The sequence below is a fragment of the Amblyraja radiata genome, chromosome 7 (assembly GCF_010909765.2).
Source record: "Amblyraja radiata isolate CabotCenter1 chromosome 7, sAmbRad1.1.pri, whole genome shotgun sequence".
Taxonomy (NCBI): Eukaryota; Metazoa; Chordata; class Chondrichthyes; order Rajiformes; family Rajidae; genus Amblyraja; species Amblyraja radiata.
The window spans coordinates 26621819-26642348 of record NC_045962.1 but is presented as its reverse complement, the minus strand read 5'-3'; the positions used below and the strand labels follow the sequence as shown (position 1 = coordinate 26642348).

At 39.7% G+C, this 20530-nt stretch overlaps 2 protein-coding genes across 2 annotated transcripts in view; one reads left to right on the top strand and one right to left on the bottom strand.

Moving 5' to 3' along the window:
* cir1 (corepressor interacting with RBPJ, CIR1) overlaps positions 1–2860 on the bottom strand; it is a 22164-nt gene extending 19304 nt beyond the window's left edge. Inside the window, exon 1 of the mRNA XM_033023928.1 lies at positions 2559–2860. Within this exon, the coding sequence (XP_032879819.1) occupies positions 2559–2843 (285 nt within the window). The 5' untranslated portion in view covers positions 2844–2860. The remainder of the gene's footprint in view (positions 1–2558) is intronic.
* On the top strand, positions 2769–20530 carry scrn3 (secernin 3). Its single transcript, XM_033023929.1, has 8 exons — positions 2769–2884; positions 5288–5462; positions 7851–8032; positions 12234–12433; positions 13483–13689; positions 15583–15745; positions 18669–18849; positions 20043–20530. The coding sequence occupies exons 2-8, from the start codon at positions 5289–5291 to the stop codon at positions 20199–20201; spliced, it is 1266 nt and encodes a 421-aa protein (XP_032879820.1). The 5' UTR covers positions 2769–2884; position 5288; the 3' UTR covers positions 20202–20530.

The following is a 20530-nucleotide window of genomic DNA, read 5'->3' as shown; positions in this document are numbered from 1 at the left end:
CACAAATAAATCAATAGACAGCAATGTTAAGAAATTGGGTAGGGCAACTAAAAGCTTGGTCCAATATATTGGTTTTGCATCATTAAAGAAGAGAGGAAGCAAAAATAACAAATCCAATGCTGAAGACGAAATTGCAGACTACCACCGAGGTGACCGCCTGCATTCCTATCAAGAAGATACAAGATGAGGATCCGAGAAACAAATTGGAATAAAAGGATCCTAGTTTTAAAAGGTTTCAAAAATAGGGAGAAACAAGGCCTTGCATGCAATGAAATAGAGATGATTTTAAATAACTTGTCATGTCTGTCAATTATATAGCAGAGTAAATTAATTCCTGCTGGAAGAACATTTTAGAAGTGACATTCTTATATAGGTTTAGTAAATACCACGGTGGGATTCTGCTATATTTTGAATTCATATACATGGTCAAATGAATATGTAGCACCTTACTGCGGCCAGGTGGTTGGTAATAATTGCTGTATTTGTGATGCTTGCTTCATATTATGATCCTCAAGAGGGCCAAACGGCGTATGTTATGCTCTTCTTTCCTCTCCATCCAGTCGATCCCAAATACTTTCTCATACTTGTTTTTAAGAAGGAACTGCAGATGTTGGAAAATCGAAGGTACACAAAAATGCTGGAGAAACTCAGCGGGTGCAGCAGCATCTATGGAGCGAAGGAGATAGGCAACGTTTCGGGCCGAAGGGTTTCAGCACCCGCTGAGTTTCTCCAGCATTTTTGTGTACTTCTCATACTTACTGCATCAATGCAATTTTCATAGCAGGATGAATCTCTTAGAATCTGCGTAAATAGATCTATCACTTGTGACTAGCACCAGATTAATTCCCATTATTTGCAATACCTTAATCTAAAAATTATTTGCATTGTTTTTACATCTATGGTCTCACCATTCTTCAATATACTCCAATCCTCCTAAATGTTAATGTTCCTGACCCTTTTAGCTCTTCCTAAATTTAATCATTCAGAAATTATGGTACCCACCTACAACTACAATATATATTTTTTCTCCTTTAAAGATGGTCCTTAAAACCAATCTCTTTGAACAAGTTTTTGTACATCCACTCTATCTCCCCTTCAGTACCTTGATGTCAATTGTTGTTTGATAACTCTCCAGCAAAACAAATGCCGATCTTAAAGGTGCTATAAATACAAGTAGTTATTGGGTATCTCGAACATCTGCACTAAAACCCTTAAATGTTTTCAAGGTAGGGATCAATTTACTTTTGTTAAGGCTTTCAATGAGCAAGGATCAAAATCTGCCAGGCTTCTATCACTTGCTATGCTTTGGCCTGACCCCACCTCCCTTTTCCAGCTTTCTCCCACTACTCCAATCAGTCTGATGAAGGGTCCTAACACAATCGCCTGTCCAGTTTCCACAGATGCTCCTTGAACCGCTGAGTTCTTTCAGCACTATATTTTGCTTGAGTAAGGATTGTAAGGCAGTTAGCAACAAATTTCAACCGCAAATCGAATGATTAATTCAAATAGTTTCAAACATAAATTTAATATAGGCGGTTGCAAATATTTTCAGAACCACTTTTTGTGATAAAATTCCAAGAAAAAGCCTATTGATCAAATTTTCTCCTTCACAATCACATCATTAACTCTGTTTTTGTTTCACATTCAATCCTGCTGTTCAGCATCCTAAATACTTCTTCCCATAGAATTGAGGACAACTTGTGTCTCTGCAGATTTGAGAGTTTTGAGGTGACTAATGAGAACAACTGTACATTATGTCAGAGATGCCACAATAGGGACGGGAAATTGATAATTTGTGAGGTTCTGCGAATGTAAACACAGGCTAGTGGACAGCAATTTAGGTTGAGGGTTGTTATTGTCATTTGTACCGAGGTACAGTGAAAAGCTTACTTTTGCATGCTATCCAATCAAATCAGATAATACATACATAAACACAATAAAGTCAAACTCAAGTATAATAGGTTGGACAAAAAGGGACGACACAGAATGTAGAAAATATGCCGTAGAATTTTGGTGTACTACTTCCAGAAGCAGAACACTGGAGTGGTGAATCGCGCAATACCCTAGCATTTGTAAAACTACGAAATGGCCTAATTCAAGGTAAAACACAACAGGCCAGGAACGAATGGACAAGCGACATTTCGATTCGGGACCTTTCAACCATTCCTCCATCCCCGCCATACACTTTAATAGTCCAAGTTTCTCAAAATTACTACGTGAATACAGTAAATGTTTGTATTTGAACACATAAATCTGTCAAGGCCCATTGCTGTGTGTAAACAGATAAGGTTGTGTGCGAGGCGGGGGACCTTCTTTCCTCCGCCCGGCCACTCACTCACACGGCGCTGCTCCGGGGCCCAGCGGCCCAGCCCACAGACAAACAGACCCCGGCCCCCGGCCCCCAGACAAACAGACTCCGGCCCACAGCCCAACAGACCCCGGCCCACAGCCCAACAGACCCCGGCCCACAGACAAACAGACCCCGGCCCACAGCCCACAGCCCACCAGACCCCGGCCCACGGCCCCCGGCCCCGCCCGCCTCCCACTCGCCCGCTTACCTTCTTGATGTTGGATTTGGAAGCCGGATGGAAATCCTTCTTGCACATGAAGTTGGCGAACGACTTCCCCATGGCTGACAAGAGCTGCTCCGCGACCGAGAGGAGCGGTTGGGAGCCTCTATAATCTTTGGTTGGGAGCGGGGTCGGGTTCCCTGCCGAGCCGGACGTTGAGACTACAAATCCCAGCCGCCCGCGGGTCAGGATCACCGCCGGGTCGGGCCGGGGCGGGTCACAAGGCAGGTCGTCCTGTTGAAGCAAGGGCCGCTGATCAACAACTACATCCATGGGAGCTTAACCCAGCGCAGCCGACACATCATTGCCAGCAGGTAAGCCGAAAGGAAACGTTTCCAACTAAAGCATTAGCTTTAACCCATATGTGTTACAAAACCCGAATTTCAACTGTTGGTTCTCTTGGACTGTGATTCAGCAGAGAGGTGGTTTAACTATTTCCCAATTCTATTAACTTGACAGTCCCGGAAATGAATCAACATGAATGACAAGTTTGACAGGAGTGTCTTGAAATCAAAGATACTGAAATATTCTTCACATACCTGGACGTGCAAGCTAAAAACATACACCCAGGTTAAAATAGCCCTGTAGTGTTAAAGTTATTTCTGGAATTATAAAATCCAATAGCACAGAGCACAACCCGTCTTTTTAACTATTTCAGTGTAAAAAAACCCCAACTGAATTGTTACTTCCTGAACCTGTTATTTTTTATTTTTTCAATTGTATATGGTGACACAGCTAGAAGAATTTCGGCTTCAATCTCAAGAGACAAACACATAAAACAGAACACAAGAACATGCCCTTCGGCTCACAATGTCTGTGCCAAACATGACGATAAGACCAACTCGTATGTGCCTGCACATAATCCATATCCTCCCATTCCTTGCAAATCCGTGTTTAAATGTGTGTATGCATCGGCAGTGAGGCAGTCTGGGGAAAAGAAAAACAAAATAGCAAAGAAGCCCTACTGGGCATGGAACTCACTTATCAGGAGGAACTTTCAGAATTCCATTAAAAAATGAAAATACAAATAAGGTTAAGTGTGGGGCCCTTGCAGGCAAGACATGAAAAATATGGAAATGGAATAATTAAAAATACTATGCATTGGTCTCCCCAGATGAAGGCACATAAACCCTGCCTGATATATGAACTCGCAGCTAAGAGCCCCATATTATCTTCTTGCCTCTTCCAGCAGCTCATGCTGTCTCCTTGCATTATTTTGTTATTTGAATGCTGAAAGGTTGCTCTATGAAAAGGCATGGGGCATATTTTAAATAGATACCGCCTGTCATTTCGTACAACTGATGATGGAAGTGATTACGTAGGTGTACCTGAGGAGAATGAGGAGTAATTGTTCGGAGGTAATTGCAGAAGGGGATTTGGTTCTGAAGAATTAATAGAATTCAGTTCTTCAACCCCCAACAATATTTATATTGGCAATTGAAATATATCAAAAAGGAGATGGTTCACAGGCTATGACCACAATTTTTCAATCCTTAAATATGCACTTGACTATTAAATTGCAACGTAGTGAATATAATAACCATATTCAAGAAAGATAATCCATTCACTATGCATTGATTTGTGTAACATCAATTGTGGGCAAACGTAACATTTGCAAGTTAAGCAAAGGAAAGGAATTTGAAGTATACAGCTAAACTTGGAGTATTTATCTTCATAAACCAAATAAGTATTTACTTTCTTAATTGATCCTTAACACTGAGGGGCATTGGCCTCAGTGATGTGAGATTTTACTCTGAGAGTGTACTTCCTTTTCACGTGAAGTACTTTTCTGCCAATCCAATTTGTAATTGTTTTTGCCCTCAACTGTATGCATCACATGGATTTTAATTTAGGCTAGTTTATTTTTAAATAATTATTTAAGGTTTTTGAAATATCAACTTAAATGGTGGGATAAATTTACCAAATAATCTTGAATTTCTTATCTCTTTATTCTCTTCATTTTCAGACAACATTTCTGATACAACCCCCCCCCCCCTCCTCCTTGCCTGTATTAATCTATCACTTGCCAAGCTTTGTCCTGCCCCTTCTCTTCCTGCTCTCTTCCTCCCCCCCCCCCCCAGTCTGAAGAAGGGTCCTAACCCAAAAAGTCACCTATCTATGTTCCCCAGAGATAATGCCTGACCTTGCTGAGTTACTTCAGCACTTTGTATGATTTTTTGAGATTTAGGAGATGTTGGTTGGACTGTTAAGTTCCAAATGGGCAGTGTTGGCGTTGAATACATAGTGATAGGCATCACAGTCTGCTTACTATTTATATTTCTAGTGGGGTTCGGAACAACACACTGCTTTTTCCAATATCGTGTCCAGTACAACTCAGTTATAAATTTAGGTGCGTTCATCATTTGCCACGTTGGAAGCAATTCAGAACTCATAGTATCCAAAATAAATGGTACTGAGCTGAATTTCACAGCCAAATTGTGAATGAATAAAGTAGCCAGTTGTTGGAGTGTTCCTCCATTAGTGTTCACTGCTGGGTTATTTTAAAGTTTGACCTGTTGTTTTTTTCTGCAGAAAATTACTCTGGGAATGATACATCGCATTCAAATGATAGGAATCCCATGTATCATATCAATGAAGAATTTTGGTGTGAATTCAGAACTAGAATTTATTCTTTCACTGGAAACAAAATCTTTGGGTTGTTTTTTTGCATTTAACAACACACATCTACTTGTTATTTTTATCTTTTACTTCTCCAGTATGGGTTTCAGAAACAAATGTCCTCCAAAGTCTTGTGACACATTCGTGGCTTTGCCTCCAGCAACAATCGATAATCTGATCATTTTTGGAAAAAACTCAGACAGGCCTTTGGATGAAGTCCAGGAAGTTGTTTTCTTCTCTGCAGCAACTTATCAACCAGGAGATAAGGTGGAGGTAAGAGTATCCTATCCTATACATTTTGGACTCAGTATTAGGTCAATGCCTCCATGATTTTACTAAGTAAAGCAATAATTGCATTTATTAAAATAAAGTAGTATGGATGTTAAGGGATTAATAAAACATACGTCGATTTCTCACTTTACAGAATGTCACCAAATTATGTTCAGGAACAGTTATTTGGCCTCAGCAACACAGGTCCACCACTGATTTTCTGGCAACTGGTAGTCCGGCATCTCCTTTAATCTGGGCAAAATTACGAGAGTGCACTTGAACCCCCCCCCACTGATCAGCATCAGTGGTGCTAAATTGGAAGTGGTCAAGAGATTCAAGTTCCTTGGTATAAATATCACCAACAATTGGTCCTAGACCAACCACATGAATGAATCAATTAATTAATTCATTTATTAATAAGTTTATTGGCCAAGTATTCACATACAAGGAATTTGCCTTGGTGCTCCGCCCGCAAGTGACAACATGACATACAGTGACAGTTAGGAATGACATATAAAACATTAAACATTAATAATAAAACATTATCGATTAAACATGTGAATTAAATAAAATACCAGAGCAAAAGGAGGCTACAGATTTTTGGTTATTGAGTAGAGCTACTACTCGTGGGGAAGAAAGCTGTTTTTATATCTGGCTGTGGCAGCTTTGAGAGTCCGGAATCGCTTTCTAGAGTGAAGTAATTCAAAGAGTTTGTGGCCAGGGTGAGAGGGGTCAGAGATGATCTTACATTGAAGCCACCATTAAAAATAAAGCACACTAACACCTCTACTTTCTCAGGAGACTTAAGAAAGTTTGACATGTCTCGAATGACTCTTACTAACCTCTGCATTAGCACCATATAAAGTATATAGCTTGGTTTTGGAACAGCTCTGCCGAAGACCTTAAGATATTGCAGAGAGTTATAGATGTAGTCCAGTCCATCACACAGACCAGCTTCCCTACTATGGACTCCATCACAACATGCTGTCACGGGAAAGCAACCAACATAATCAAAGACCTATCTCATCCCCCTCGTCTCCCCTTACCTGTTGGGCAGAAGATACAAATCTTGAAAGCATTTACCACCAAATTTTGGAACAGCTTCTTTCCCGCTGCTATCAGACTACTGAATGGTCTTCCCATAACTCTATCCCCCTCCCACACTGATTCCCCCCCCCTCTCTCTCACACACCCACCCATACTCCTATATGTTTATAGTCTAATTTTTTAATAGTTCTTTTTTAAACGTATTTTTATACTCATATTCCTGTGCAGCTGGAGGACTGCTCCAACAAAATTTCGTTGTCTTGTACAATTACAATAAAGATGATTATTATTATTATTATTATTATTATTATTATTATTATTATTATTATTATTATTATTATTATTATTATTATTATTATTATTATTATAAGATATGGGGGGGGGGGTATAGTCCCAATTTTCCAACCTACCTCATTGCAGATCTTGTATTTTTTCTCTAACTGTAATGCTATACTGTAATACTATATTCAGCACTCTGACTTTTTGCACTTTACACCACCGGTTGTATTTGTGTATGGCTCGATTGTACTCCTGTATAGTATGATTTGATTTGACTGGACAGACAGGCAAACAAAAGCTATTCACTGCACCTTTAGTACATGTGACAATAATAAACCAATATCAATATTTCTAGTGTACATTATCCATAGTTGCAGTGTTGTTCAGGACCACCTTCATTGTGACACAATCTTCTTTGTATTACTCCAAACCGAAGCAGGAACTCAGCAGGTCAGGCGGCATCTGTGGAGATTTCCCACATGACCTACTGAGTTGCTCCAGCAGTTTTTTGCTTAAGATTCTAGCATCTGCAGTCTCTTGTGACTCCATTATATTTATCCAACATTATTTAAATCTTAGCCAGCCATAACTTCTAAATTTCAGAATCCAGCATCAACTTGCTAACTCTTAACATGATGAACTTTCTCAATTTTCCCTCTGAATTGAACTGAGCAGAATTGCCTTTTGCGTGACCATACACTGGAGCTTTATGCAAAAACTTGGTATGCATTTGAACACTGCAGAGACCATTTATCAAATGGTCAGTGTAAATATATTTGGGTTTGTTGAAAATGATGCTCAGAGAATGATGCTCACATATTGCATTCACATATTACACAAAGGTTTTATGGATCACCCTCTTTTCTATCCAACTTTAAAATGTAGATATCATTGGACTGAATTCTTTGAACAAATCTTTCACAAGAATTAAAACGCTTCATGCTTAAGTAAAATATCAAAACGCTATCAGCATGGAAAATGATACATCAATAAGTTGGTCTACTTCATAAGTTGTACTGAGAGGATTTGAGAGGATTTAATATCATGCCACCCTTTACTTTTCAGTGCACGTATCTAACGATTGATCAGGCTGAAAAGACACATGCTGTTGTTCTTAGTCGTCCTTCCTGGTTATGGGGAGCTGAAATGGGTTCTAATGAACATGGCGTATGCATCGGCAATGAGGCAGTCTGGGGAAAAGAAGAACAAGATAGCAAAGAAGCCCTACTGGGCATGGATTTAGTAAGGTATGACTGACTTTACCACAAGTTGAATTAATCTTTGCAGAGAAGGTGACAATTTATATACTCACTATAATGCTTTCCTGTTGTTGTTAATCGAGCATTTCCTTTTATCTGTCAGCAGGGTTTAAATTATTCATCAATTTTGCTTCTGCTGAACATCCCAAGGTCCTCCCCGTTATGTGATAGTGATGCAGTTGCTTACCCCAGAGCTTACAAATGTAGCTCCAAGATGATTAATGCTTCAATGCCATTTCCCAAAGAACCACACAACATAATGTTGAGCCACAAAGCCAAAGATGCTTCCTTCCACTTGACCTAGTGCAACATTACCATCTTCCCCAGTGGCTACAGCCAAATTGCCAATTGATACAGAAGACACAAGTGCCGGAGTAACTCATGAACTTGTAACTAAAAACATAGATAAGAGACGTTTCGATTCGGGACCCTTCTTCAGACACCTATCCATGTTCTTAAGAGATGCTGCCTGCCACTGAGTTACTCCAGCACTTTGTGTCTTCTTTTGTAAAACAGCACCTGTAGTTCCTTGTTTCTGCCAATTGTTACATTTGTTTTAGTGGAGATGCGAGTAGACACTGTGATGAGAAGAAGTGATCTTGGAACACCTGTAATACTTAAAATATAATTGTATTGATTTTAATACACCTTCACCTTAAAGACAAAATCGGGCATGGATTATGGACCAAATATAACAGGTCCATTTGATTTCCATGTAAAGGCATTGGTTTTACATATCAAAAACGAATGTGCCTTCAAGTCTGGTCCTGGTGATTTCTGCAAGTATTTCTACATGTGGCAATATTTGTAAGCATTCAAGTGAAAGGTATGGACATTTTAATATTCTGTTTTCTTCACTCATTATGCTCAAGACAACATAGTAGTTTCCACGTTGTCTATCTCAAACAAACTTAAACCTGACTGACATGTAACTAGGATAGGATACCATACTGTGGGACTAATAGGTATCCACTAATGAACATTTTAGGCAATGTGCATCTTTGAGAAACAGTAAAAATCATACCATCAGATCATTATAGATAACTTGTTTGGTGTAATATCAGGAAATGCTTGAGAGTATCGGATAGCAAAGGCTATGGGACCAGACAACATGCCAGTTGCTGGAGTCGAAACTAGTTCCCTGGAACTAGCCAACCTCTAGCTAAGCTAAAGTTATAACAGTAAAGTTATAACATTGTCATCTACCCAAAAATTACAAATATTATTCAGGTTTGGGGTAGTGACTCTTCTTCAGACTCGACACCCATTGTCACTCATCGTTTTTTCCAGAGATGCTGCCTGACCCGCTGCATTACTCTAGTACTTTGTGTCTATCTTTGATATAAACCAGCATCTGCAGTTCTTTGTTTCTACTGATTATTGTCTCAGTCAGTCTACACTCAATGATCAACAAACTGATGTAATCGACAAGCAGCATTTAATCACCAATAATCTGCCATAAAAGACCAGTGTAGATGTTACCAAATCCACTTGGCTTTAAACTTCTTAACAGCCGTCCAAACATTGGCCAAAGAGGTCGAGGAGATGCAATAGTGACTGCCATTGGCAGCATGGCAGAATTCGATTCGGAGTGGCATTGTGTTGCCCTGATTAAAGGGAAAGCTCCAATAATTGGAGTCGGGTTTTGCAGAAAGGAAGTTGGTTGTGGTTGGAGATCAATCATCCCAATGTTAGGACATCATTGCAAGAGTTCCTCAAAGTTGTGTCCTTCTTCCAACTGTTCTCATGCAATTCATCAATGAACTGCTTTCTGTGATAAAGCCAGTAAGCGGGATGTTCACCAATGATTGCACAATGTTCAAATCCATTCTTAATCCCTGAGCAAATGAAGTTCATGTCTGCAGGCAGTGACATTCAAACAAAATTCAAGCATGAGCTAATACATGGCAAGTAATATTTGCACCCTAAAATTGGCAAGCAGTGATATTCTTCAAGAGAGTCTGTCGAACTACCATGCCTTGATTTCAGTAGCATTGCTATCAATGAGTACCCCACTGTCAATATTCTTCACATCACTATTGACATGAAATTCAGCTTGACCTGTAAGAGCAGGTCAGAGATTAAGTATACTGTAACTCCAAAGCCTTTCTGATGTCTACAACGCACAAAACCAGGAATGTTGTCTAGATAAGTGCGGCTCCAGCATACCTCAATTTTGGACACCAACAATGAGAAAGCAGGCTGCTTGCTTTGTATTACATTCACCATGCTAAATATAAACAGCACAGGGTGCTGTAGTGTGTACCATTTACAAAATGTATCAATTATTTATCTAGGCTACTCCAACAGCATCTGCAAAACTCACATCTACTACTTCGAAGGTAGACAAAAATGCTGGAGAAAACTCAGCGGGTGAGGCAGCATCTATGGATCGAAGGAATAGGTGACGTTTTGGGTCAAGACCCTTCTTCAGACTGATGTCGTGGGGTGGGCGGGAAAAAGAAAGGAAGAGGCAGAGGCAGTAGGCTGTGGGAGAGCTGGGAAGGGGAGGGGGAGGGGAAGGAGGGAGAAAGCAAGGACACCTGGAAAGACTGCTTGAATCCTTGGATGGAGTCAAGGCGGGAGGTAAAGTGGCAAGTGTAGCATTTCCAGCGATTGCAAGGGAAAGTACCAGGGGAGGGGGTGGTTTGGGTGGGAAGGGATGAATTAACCAGGGAGTTACGGAGGGAATGGTCTCTGCGGAAAGCAGAAAGGGGAGGAGATGGGAAGATGTGGCCAGTGGGTGGAATCCCGTTGGAGGTGGCCTTGCCGCTTTAGATTCAAGATTCAAGAGAGTTTATTGTCATGTGTCCCAGATAGGACAATGAAATTCTTAAGGGCCTGTCCCACCAGCATGCGATTGCATGCGTCTAGCGCGACCAAACGGAAGCGGAGTTCGCGCTGAGTTTGCGTTAAGTTCGCGGTAAGTACACGCAAAGTTCGCGCGTGACGTAATTTACGTCAAACTCACCAATCAGCTGGGCAGGAGGCAGGCCGACTGAATTTGGACGTCGCACGGCGTCGGGCGGTGACGTCATCGCGCAACGGCACGCTGGGCGGTGATGTCATCGCGCAATGCCACACGCTAGGCGTACGCTGTCAAGACGCTGCGTACGGCATCGAGACACGGAATTTTCGAACTGCAAGGTTTTTGGAGCCCCACGCGATGTCGGGACCAGCCCCGCACAACTCCAGACGCCTCCACCGATCGAAGTGGGACCGGCCCCACAAGGCCGTAAGCCTCAAGCGACCACGTTTGGTCGCGCTAGACGCATGCAATCGCATGCTGGTGGGACAGGCCCTTTACTTTGCTTCAGCACAACAGAATATAGTAGCCATGAATACAGAACTCACCCGCTGAGTTTCTCCAAATTTTCCTTATGTGGCTAAAGCATTGGAAATTGCCTTCTCTCCTACAGAATTGCCTACATCAACCATTTTGATCTATGCAGCATTGGATTTCCAACTCTCCTTTCTTATCCAAAGCCCTTACATAAGTTGATGCCTTCCAAATCAATGCCAATCATTCTTGGAATTCCACATTTGAATTGCTCCAATTTCCACTTTTCTCAGTACCAAGTGGCCCGTGCCAAAGTCACAAATACCATCCTGTGTGACAAAGGGTCAATTGAATTAATTTGCAAAAACTATCATATTTCCTTATATCACTTTAGAAATTTATGCACTGCTTTTTGACCATACTCGGTAAAATTAACTTGACGAGAAGGGGGTCATAATATAGAAACAGTAAGAGTAATTTATTAAAGCTTATAGAAGTAATTCAGTATAACACTACACTTCATCATGTTTATGCACATGATAATACATCTGCATTCTGCACTCTGTAACTTCCCTTATGCTCCTATCTATTGTACTAAAGTTTGAACTGATTGTATCTATGTATGGTATATCTGATCTGTTTGGATAGTATGCAAAACAAACCTTTTCATTGTACCTCAGTACATGTAACAACAATAAACCTAAACATTTTAAAATATGAGTCATTCTTATTTGTTAGAACCAGCAAAACAAATTGTGTTTTTGTTTGTACCATGCTGCTTGAACGTAACCTAATATCAGGGAGATGATAACATATAGGTGAACTTGTAGACCGGTTTGAATCTTGGTAATTATAAGCACAATTTTCTTTTGGAAATACTTATTAAAAAAATTCTATACACTCTCCTAGACTTGGGCTGGAACGGTCTGAAACAGCAGAGAAGGCAGTCGATGTTCTCACCAATCTGCTGGAGAAGTACGGACAGGGTGGAAATTGCATGGAAGATAAAGTTACATTTACATATTACAACAGCTTTCTGATTGCTGACAGGAAAGAAGCATGGATATTAGAGACTATTGGTAAACACTGGGCAGCAGAAAAAGTTGCAGGTATATAAAGCTATTATATATCAATGGATATAATTATTTGTTTTTGAAAAGAAAACGGGAATAGTGACAATTGATGAATTATGTTCAGATACAGCAGACATTTTAATACAATATTTAGGTGATTTAAGTTGTATGTATCAGAATTTTTTGAATAAAATAGCTTGTTAAACAGTAAGGACAAAATCCTGAAATATTGAGGGCAGAGGCATTTAGTTAATAATCATACCGAAAATGTGAACCAGAGTTTGCCTCATGTTGAAATAACAAGTCTTGAAATAGCAGGTTCATTTCTTTGTCCAGACTGGCCTTCAATAGTTGCTTTTATTCTCACTATTTCGATGTAGTCACCCTAATTCCCAGCCTTTTATCACTTCCCAGACATTTTGATTTCATCATAAGTTGAAACCTCAACCCGTGGATTCTTAACATCCAGTCATTTTTCCAAATAGGGTTGAAACTTCAAATTAAGGTTGGGATTGTTGTAGCGGGGATTGGTGAGGTGGGGGTTTAAAATGATTAGGTACATGCAGAGAGTTAACGCATAATCTTCAAATGCATCCAGAAACTTCCAGGCTTTTGAAAAAATTAAAATCCTTATTGTGGGAACAATGGGCAAAATGTTTTTATTTGTCCCTGTCCACTGCTGGTAGCAAGTCATAGAGGTATAGGTTAGTCTCGTAATTTCACTATTTGACTAGTCTTAATGCTTTAAACCACATATTAATGAGTTGCAATCCAATGGACTGGGAGATGGTAAAGAACATCTCTCTTCAGTTTTTTGCTGCTGCCAGAATATTGAAAGGAAGCAGAAAAACCCTCAAAGATGTAAAGGCAATAAATTCAAATTTGCAGATATTGTTGACATTTTAAGTAGTATTGTTATCGTGATTACTTGGCCAACAGTAATTTTTATGAAATAATCCTCTGAAACTCACACATATTTGTTTGGCTGTTCATTTATTATGAAATGAAAACATTAATTATTTATAGCAAATAATGGTTCAATACAAAAATGTGATAGTCTTACATTTTTTTGTTGCTGTGTTCAGAAGGGGTACGGAATATTTCCAATCAGCTTTCCATAACAACAAAGATTAATAAGGAACACCCAGACCTGAGAAGTTATGCAAAAGAACGAGGCTGGTGGGATGGAAAAACAGAGTTCAATTTCACTGCTGTGTATTCCTATCAGGACCCTTCTAATGAATTGGATAATCGATATTGTGCTGGCCTCCAGCTTCTGAATAAGCATAAAGGTAATTAAAACAAGAGGATTAACTTTGAAATTGGTCTCTTACACATAGAATAATTAATTAATTTCTCTGAATAAGCTATCTTTAAATATTATTAAAGAGAACATAGGTTTCTTAGTCAGAATGCAAAACTGTTTCTAACTAAAGACATTTCAAACCTTATTTTACAAATACAGAATTGAAAAAGATAGAATTGAGTTTGTCATGAAATGGGCTAATTTTGTCTTTTAATATCAATCTTACCTTTCTATGATGAGTTTACTTTGTAAGTTTTACACTAGTTTTTTCCCATTTATGAGATTTGCATATGAACTTTGTAAAGCATTTATTTCAGCAAAAGTTTGTGTTAAAGAGACTGGTTTTCCTAGGATCACTGCATTATTTTGCAGTAATCACAAGAATGTTAATAATAATGCCGGCAAGTAAAGGCTTTCAGCTATAAACAATGGATTTTATGGGGTTTTTAGAAGGACCTTTTACAATTTAGTAGTAAAATTATTTTTAATCTCTTCAGAAACCAGAATATTGTCAGAGATAATTGAAAACCAGAAAGGAACAACTGTTAATAATTGGACAGAGTAGGAGGGCAGGATACAGAGATGTTGTGCTCTCAGTTGAACCAAGGTGTAATTGAGCTATACCATGCAACCATAAGATGGATTCAATAACACTACAGGTGTTTTCCTGGTCCGTTGCATCTGTTCTGATTCTGAGGTGCCTTTATTTCCAGACAGTGGGAAAATGGCATGTACTGTAAAATCAACTGAAAGCAGTAACAGATTTGTAGAACCTTCATAAGATTTTAGATAATCATAAAATATCATGCAGCAGTTTTTATTGAATGGTAACCTCTAGGTGAAAAGATGCAAGTTTGAGTTTCATATTACTTCATTAGAATAACTAAAGCAAACTGAGCTGGAAAACCCTGCCAACTGTAAGCTGCCTGCACTTGCTACCGAACCACCAAATTTTCCTTTTGCAGATCCCCAGTTTAATTTGCTGTTAAATATTGCCCCAATCCTGTCTGGAAGACCTGCCCAGTTTGTTACCTACCTTGTACGAGTCAGTCCAGTGACTCATAGTGATCAGGGGCGGATTAAGGCTCACTGGTGCCCTAAGCACTGACCGATCTTGGTGCCCCCCTCCTTTCCACACTGACCCAGTTCATTTTAGTTGTTGACCTGTCTGACCAGATATACAATGCAGGTTGCAGCAGTACAAAAATGTATTCATATGATAACACAATATACTGTACAAACTAAGCCAAGCTTGGGCTACATAAAGTTCTACAAAAATGCAATACAACATCTATTTTAATATTTCACAAGTTAAATGTATCAAAGTTCCAATATTCATGACTTGAAAGGCATTTTTCTACATTTCATTTTCGCAAAATCACTGATAACATCCTCGAAATTAATACTTCTCAGAATGTCTGCTTGAATTGTTAATATACACAGTGAGTCGAGTCTTTCTTGAAGCAAGGGTGCACCATGATCAAGAAACAGAACATTATGATCAATTTGCACTAATTTTATCAAATTTTTTTTTTTCACTAATCTTCATTCGTTTTTTTTTCTTTTCACCCTTTTCTCAACTTTGTGGTGCCCCCTTTGGCCCTGGTGCCCTAAGCACGTGCTTAGTCTGCTTAATGGTTAATCCGCCCCTGATAGTGATGGAACAAGCGCGCACATAAAACCTATAGAAATATCTGTGATAGCTGTGCTCCAAACCCATCCCCAGCTTCGTCAGTTGCCAAAGATGTCAAAATATTAAGTGTTTCTGATTGAAATGATGAAATGACAATTTTCTGCACATAGAACTGCTTCTGCCTTTTTTTTTTTGATTTAAAAAAAAAATTGCAACTATTTTACATTAGGTTCATGTTTACAACAGGACATATTAGAGTTGAAACCATGATGGAAATTCTCCGGGACAAAGAAAGTGGTATTAACATGGAAGGTGGCTTCACGACTACAGGAAGCATGGCTTCCATTCTTCCAATGGACACCAGTCTCCATTGCATTCATTTCTTAACAGCTACTCCCTATCCTGAGAGGTAACAGAAAAAGTGTTTGATCAATTGTTCAGATGTTTCATTTTGTTTTATCCTATTTTTTACTGCCGATCGTTAGCTGACAATGTATTAAAGTCATTTTATATAGAAACTGTTCAATACAAAAACAATTTAAAAATCAAATCAATATAACCTATTGACAAAACAGATTAAAATAAAAACATTTCAGAGGATGCAGCGGAATGGGAGCAAACATGAGGAGGAATCATTCAAGAGGCCAGTGGGTAAAAATAGGTATAATGGGAGCAAAAAGAGAGAACCTAAGGGGAAATATTGTAAAACCCAACAACCAAAATTGTAGGTGAACCAGCAACAGAGTCAGAGAGCAGAGCTGAAAAAGCCAGATGAATAATCTAATGAGATGCCAACAGGTAAAAACAGGAGATCATAACCGATAAAAGTAGAAGTGCTAAAGTGGCCTGAAATCTAAAGATAATTCAATTTATTGTAGTTTTCCTTGTTTGATATTGATACATATCAATTCTGATGTATTTTGTTAATTATGATACTATTTTGGCATTTTAGTCTTTTGTAAGTTGCTCAATATTTTTTGGCCAACTGGACCAACTGGGACCTGTTGGGTTCCTGTCACACGGGAGGCCTGGTCCCCCAATGCAACCCGTTCCCCAACGCAATATTCCACCACTCACCCGTTCCCCCATATTCCAGCACTCACCCTGGCATATCCCCAGCACTGCCTCTCCCTCCTCTTGCTTCGAGGACTTAAAAAAATTATGTAATTGCCCCCTCCCTCTCCTGTTGAGCTAAATATTTGCTGGAAGGACTGAGTGTTGCTCGATTACAACTTTGTTGCAAGCTGAGCCAGCAAGGATTTGGATCCCAATAGCAATTGCCCCCTCCCCCTCCTGTTCAGGTAAAAGCTTGGTGGAAGGACTGAGTGTTCCTCGATTGCAACTTTGTATGCAACAAGGATTTAGCCGTTAAATTCTTTAAAAAAAGAGAGAGAGAGATAGATAGATGACAAGACTTTTCGTCCCTGTCACACAGGAGGCCTGGTCCTTCAACGCAATATTGCACCACTAACCCGTAGCCCCCACGGGAGACGTGGTCCTTCAACTCAACCCGTTCCAGATTCCAGCACTCCCATGCCTCCCCCAGCACTGTACTTAAACAAAAAATTCTATTGCACTTCCCCAATTGCAATACCATTGCACCCTCCCCCTGCTGTCTTGCCAGGAGCTGGAGTAAATGTTGTGTGATTGCAACATTGTTGCAAATGTCGGGTGGAGGACTGTGATATCCCATTCAGGTGAAAAGTTGGTGGAAGTGAGTGAGTGGACTGCGAAATGTGGAGAGAGACAGAAGCGGCTTCTGATTGGAAATCCACAGCTGGAATGAGCGGCCGGGCGGGCGGGGATGAGAGGGGCGGGGCTTCACGAGCTGCGCTGACAATGAGGAGAACCTCCTTCAGCACGTGAGCGAACAAAGATCCTATAGCGGAGCTGAGCTGCAGAATCTTTGTTCTGCAGAACTTTCTCGATCTTTCTGCGCCTTTTGAAGAATGGGGTGGGCTAACGTACCTCGTGGAAAACTGCGCATGCGCGTTGACAGCAGCTGCATTATTCCAGGGGGGGGGGGGGCATGAGGAAAGGCATTGTGAGGTCAGCAGCTGGGCAATCTTAAATATTTTTTTTAATGTCAGTTTGGTGATAAATTTTAGTAAATATCTCGGGAAATAATGGACCAAATTTATAGAGGATTGGATTTTTGAAATCATAAGGACAATTTCTAGCAGAAGATGTAAAAATTTCACTGTTATTGTAACGTCAGCAGCTGGGCAGCGGTCAGATTTAAAAAAAATGATATGATAGATAGCTTAGACAACTGTATCAAATGTTTTTGCAGTCAGGGTTTCCATGGATCATGCTAAATTACTGAGACTGCTATTGAAAAAACCCCAACGTTGCAGCATATTTAGAAGAGAGAAACTAGGAGGTAGATTGATGATACTTCTTAAAGGTTTCATAATGACAAAAACAGCATCCTTCTGAATGGTGATTAAATATAATGAAGAATCAATTATATTAACAATCTATAATCCACCTAAACAGTGGAAAAGAGGGGAAGGTAGAAAAAGCAGACAATTTTAATGAAATGAGTGGGGAAAAAAGCAAACTACTAATTAGCCATGCCAAAATATGTGAAAACATGGGTACAGAGATATGTGAATAGGATAAAGAAATGGATTTCCAACAATGTGTACAGGGTGCACACGCACATACCTATAAAGGAAGAATTTTGCAATTAGATCCGATAATGGCAAATGAACTGATGCAGCATCATCTACAAAAGTTCAGGTGAATGATCAGTGCATCTGTGCAAGGACATTCATACCGTTCTCTCTCATTCATTTAGTTTTCTGGAACATTTGGTCTGTCTTACTGACCAGGCTGGCTCACTGCAGTAACATTATATTTTACCTCTTCAATTTCATGGCCAAAAATTGGCTTAGTGCCAAGTTACTAAGTGTTTCAGTGCAAGTGGTGACTCACGATGTTGAATTTATTGTATATTAACATTCTATGCAGTTACTCAAAGAACAGTAAACATTTATGGTCATTGTCATAATGTCATCATTCTCAATGCATGGTGCCTTGTTTCATCAAGCTGCCTGTAATTTCTGTCCTACCTTTTGCTCACTGCCACAGATAACATTTTCTGAGTAACCACCAGATGTCGCATCACTTTTTCAATGCTCACAGATTGATGATGACAACACCAAGTAGGAAATAAACCATGAAAGATAATACATTTAGTTAAGAGTTGATGTTATGCTGTAAATTAAATATAAATTAAGTAATACTATTTTTGTTGTTGTTAATTGCTAGTAAAAATAGTTGCAAAAGTTGTGATTTACAAAACATTCTGGTCTGTCTTTTCTTAGGTCAGTTTTCAAACCGTTTATCTTTGTTCAAAATATGAGGCAGTTTTTACAGACAAGTTCACCTTCATTTGGTCCTGATGATCCAGTGAAAAAGACCCCGCGGTTTCAAAGTAAACCGGACAGAAGACATGTACTCTACAAGAAGCATGAAGTGGCGGCTGAGTACATGGGCTCAAAAAGGGTACTCACAATATCTTAATACCTATTAATTAGAACAGAGTGAATTGCCATAAATCTGTGCGATTAATTTAATGGTAAATTATTCTGTTTTTACATTTTTATCATGCGAGTCGCATATACTGTCATAGCTTAACAAAAATAATGCATTGGCTTTGAAAGACACAAAGTGCTGGAGTAACAGTGGGACAGGTGGCATCTCTGGAGAACATGATGGGTGACGTTTCAGGTCGGGACCCATCTTCAGACTGCCATGGATAAGTAACTTTTCAATAGTTCAAAAGTGCTTTATTTTACGTCGGGAACCTTTTTCAGACTTTCTACAGAGATACTGCCTAACTCCAGCACTTTTCGTCTTATTTTGTAAACCAGCATCTGCAGTTCCTTGTGTCCTCATTACAGTGGCTTTGTCCTGGCTTAGTGCCTCTGTTCCCAGCCCCACCCATGTTGTGAGGGAAGAGTTGAAGGGAGGGAGAGGAAACAGTGATAAGGGGTTGGGTGGAGAGAGAGTAAGCAAGCAAAATACTCCTTGTTAAACTCCAAAATACTCTGTTCCCCACAGCAGTTGTAGGTTGCACCTTGTGAGTCCAGTTTGTGGTGGGACAGCCAAAATGGATGTTATACAAATGGTGATGTTATTGTGTGCTTCCAGTATGAGGAAGTTTCAGATGGATTGCCTGGGGCTATTTCCCATTGGACAGAGTTTCATCTCCAATCCCACACCCTCTGATACTCCAAACACTATTCCTCACCTTCCTTCATCAGCATTATGAATCCAGAATGGTACCATTCGGCGCCGCCGTTTCGGCGCTGCCATTTCAGCGCCTCCGTTTCGGGGTGTTAGAGATAGGGTTAGGGTATGGGTTAGGGTTAGGGTGCCACAGCGGTGGCCCAGTGGAAACCAATTTCCAAACTTGTTAACATAAAGCTGATCTCACTTGCAATATCCTTGGCATAGAAACTTCTTGCAGAGGGTGATGCATCTCTGGAATTCACTATCCCGAAGTATTGTGACACATGGAATACTTTTATTTATCTGGAGGTATTTATAGAGGTTAGGGTTAGGGTTATGATGAGTACAGATATTATAAATGGAGGCGCCGAAATAGCGGCGCCAAAACGGCGGCGCCAAATTGGCAGCGCCGAAAAGTACCCGACCCTTATGAATCACCTCTTGACATTTATTTCAATCTCCAGACTAAAGGGTCTAAGATGCTCCAAGGAATAAAAGAACTGGAGAAGAAGCAACTTGAAACTGCAGAGGATGTCCTACAGAATGGAATACCAGATACAACACAAGTTGTTCACATCTTCCCCGATTGTGTAGCTGAGGAAATAGCAATTTATGGTGTGTGATTAGCCAATCCTGTTGCATATTTCTGGTTTGAATATACTTGTTGGCATGAAAATGTGATAAATAATGAAGAACCTACCATATAAATTATCAAATTATGCAATAATATCCAATAATTTGTTGCACAAGGGATAAAAATAAAACAATTTGTATATTTCCCAGTATTTCTTTTAAAGCCACACTATTTTGTTTGTAATAGAAGTACCATCATGCAAACATTAGTATGATAATATTCTGAATATAGATAAAGAAATACAGCACCAACAAACTGAATTTCCTGGGTTGAATCATGTTTTAATGAAATTACATGCCGAAACAAAAAAGATGGCCA

What these genes read in the sequence shown, in the direction of transcription:
- scrn3 (XM_033023929.1), top strand. Translation starts at nt 5,289, where the DNA reads ATGGGTTTCAGAAACAAATGTCCTCCAAAGTCTTGTGACACATTCGTG. An exon ending in GCTTCTGAATAAGCATAAAG is followed by an intron (nt 13,690 to 15,582) that starts GTAATTAAAACA and finishes TGTTTACAACAG; the next exon opens with GACATATTAGAGTTGAAACC. An exon ending in GCTACTCCCTATCCTGAGAG is followed by an intron (nt 15,746 to 18,668) that starts GTAACAGAAAAA and finishes GTCTTTTCTTAG; the next exon opens with GTCAGTTTTCAAACCGTTTA.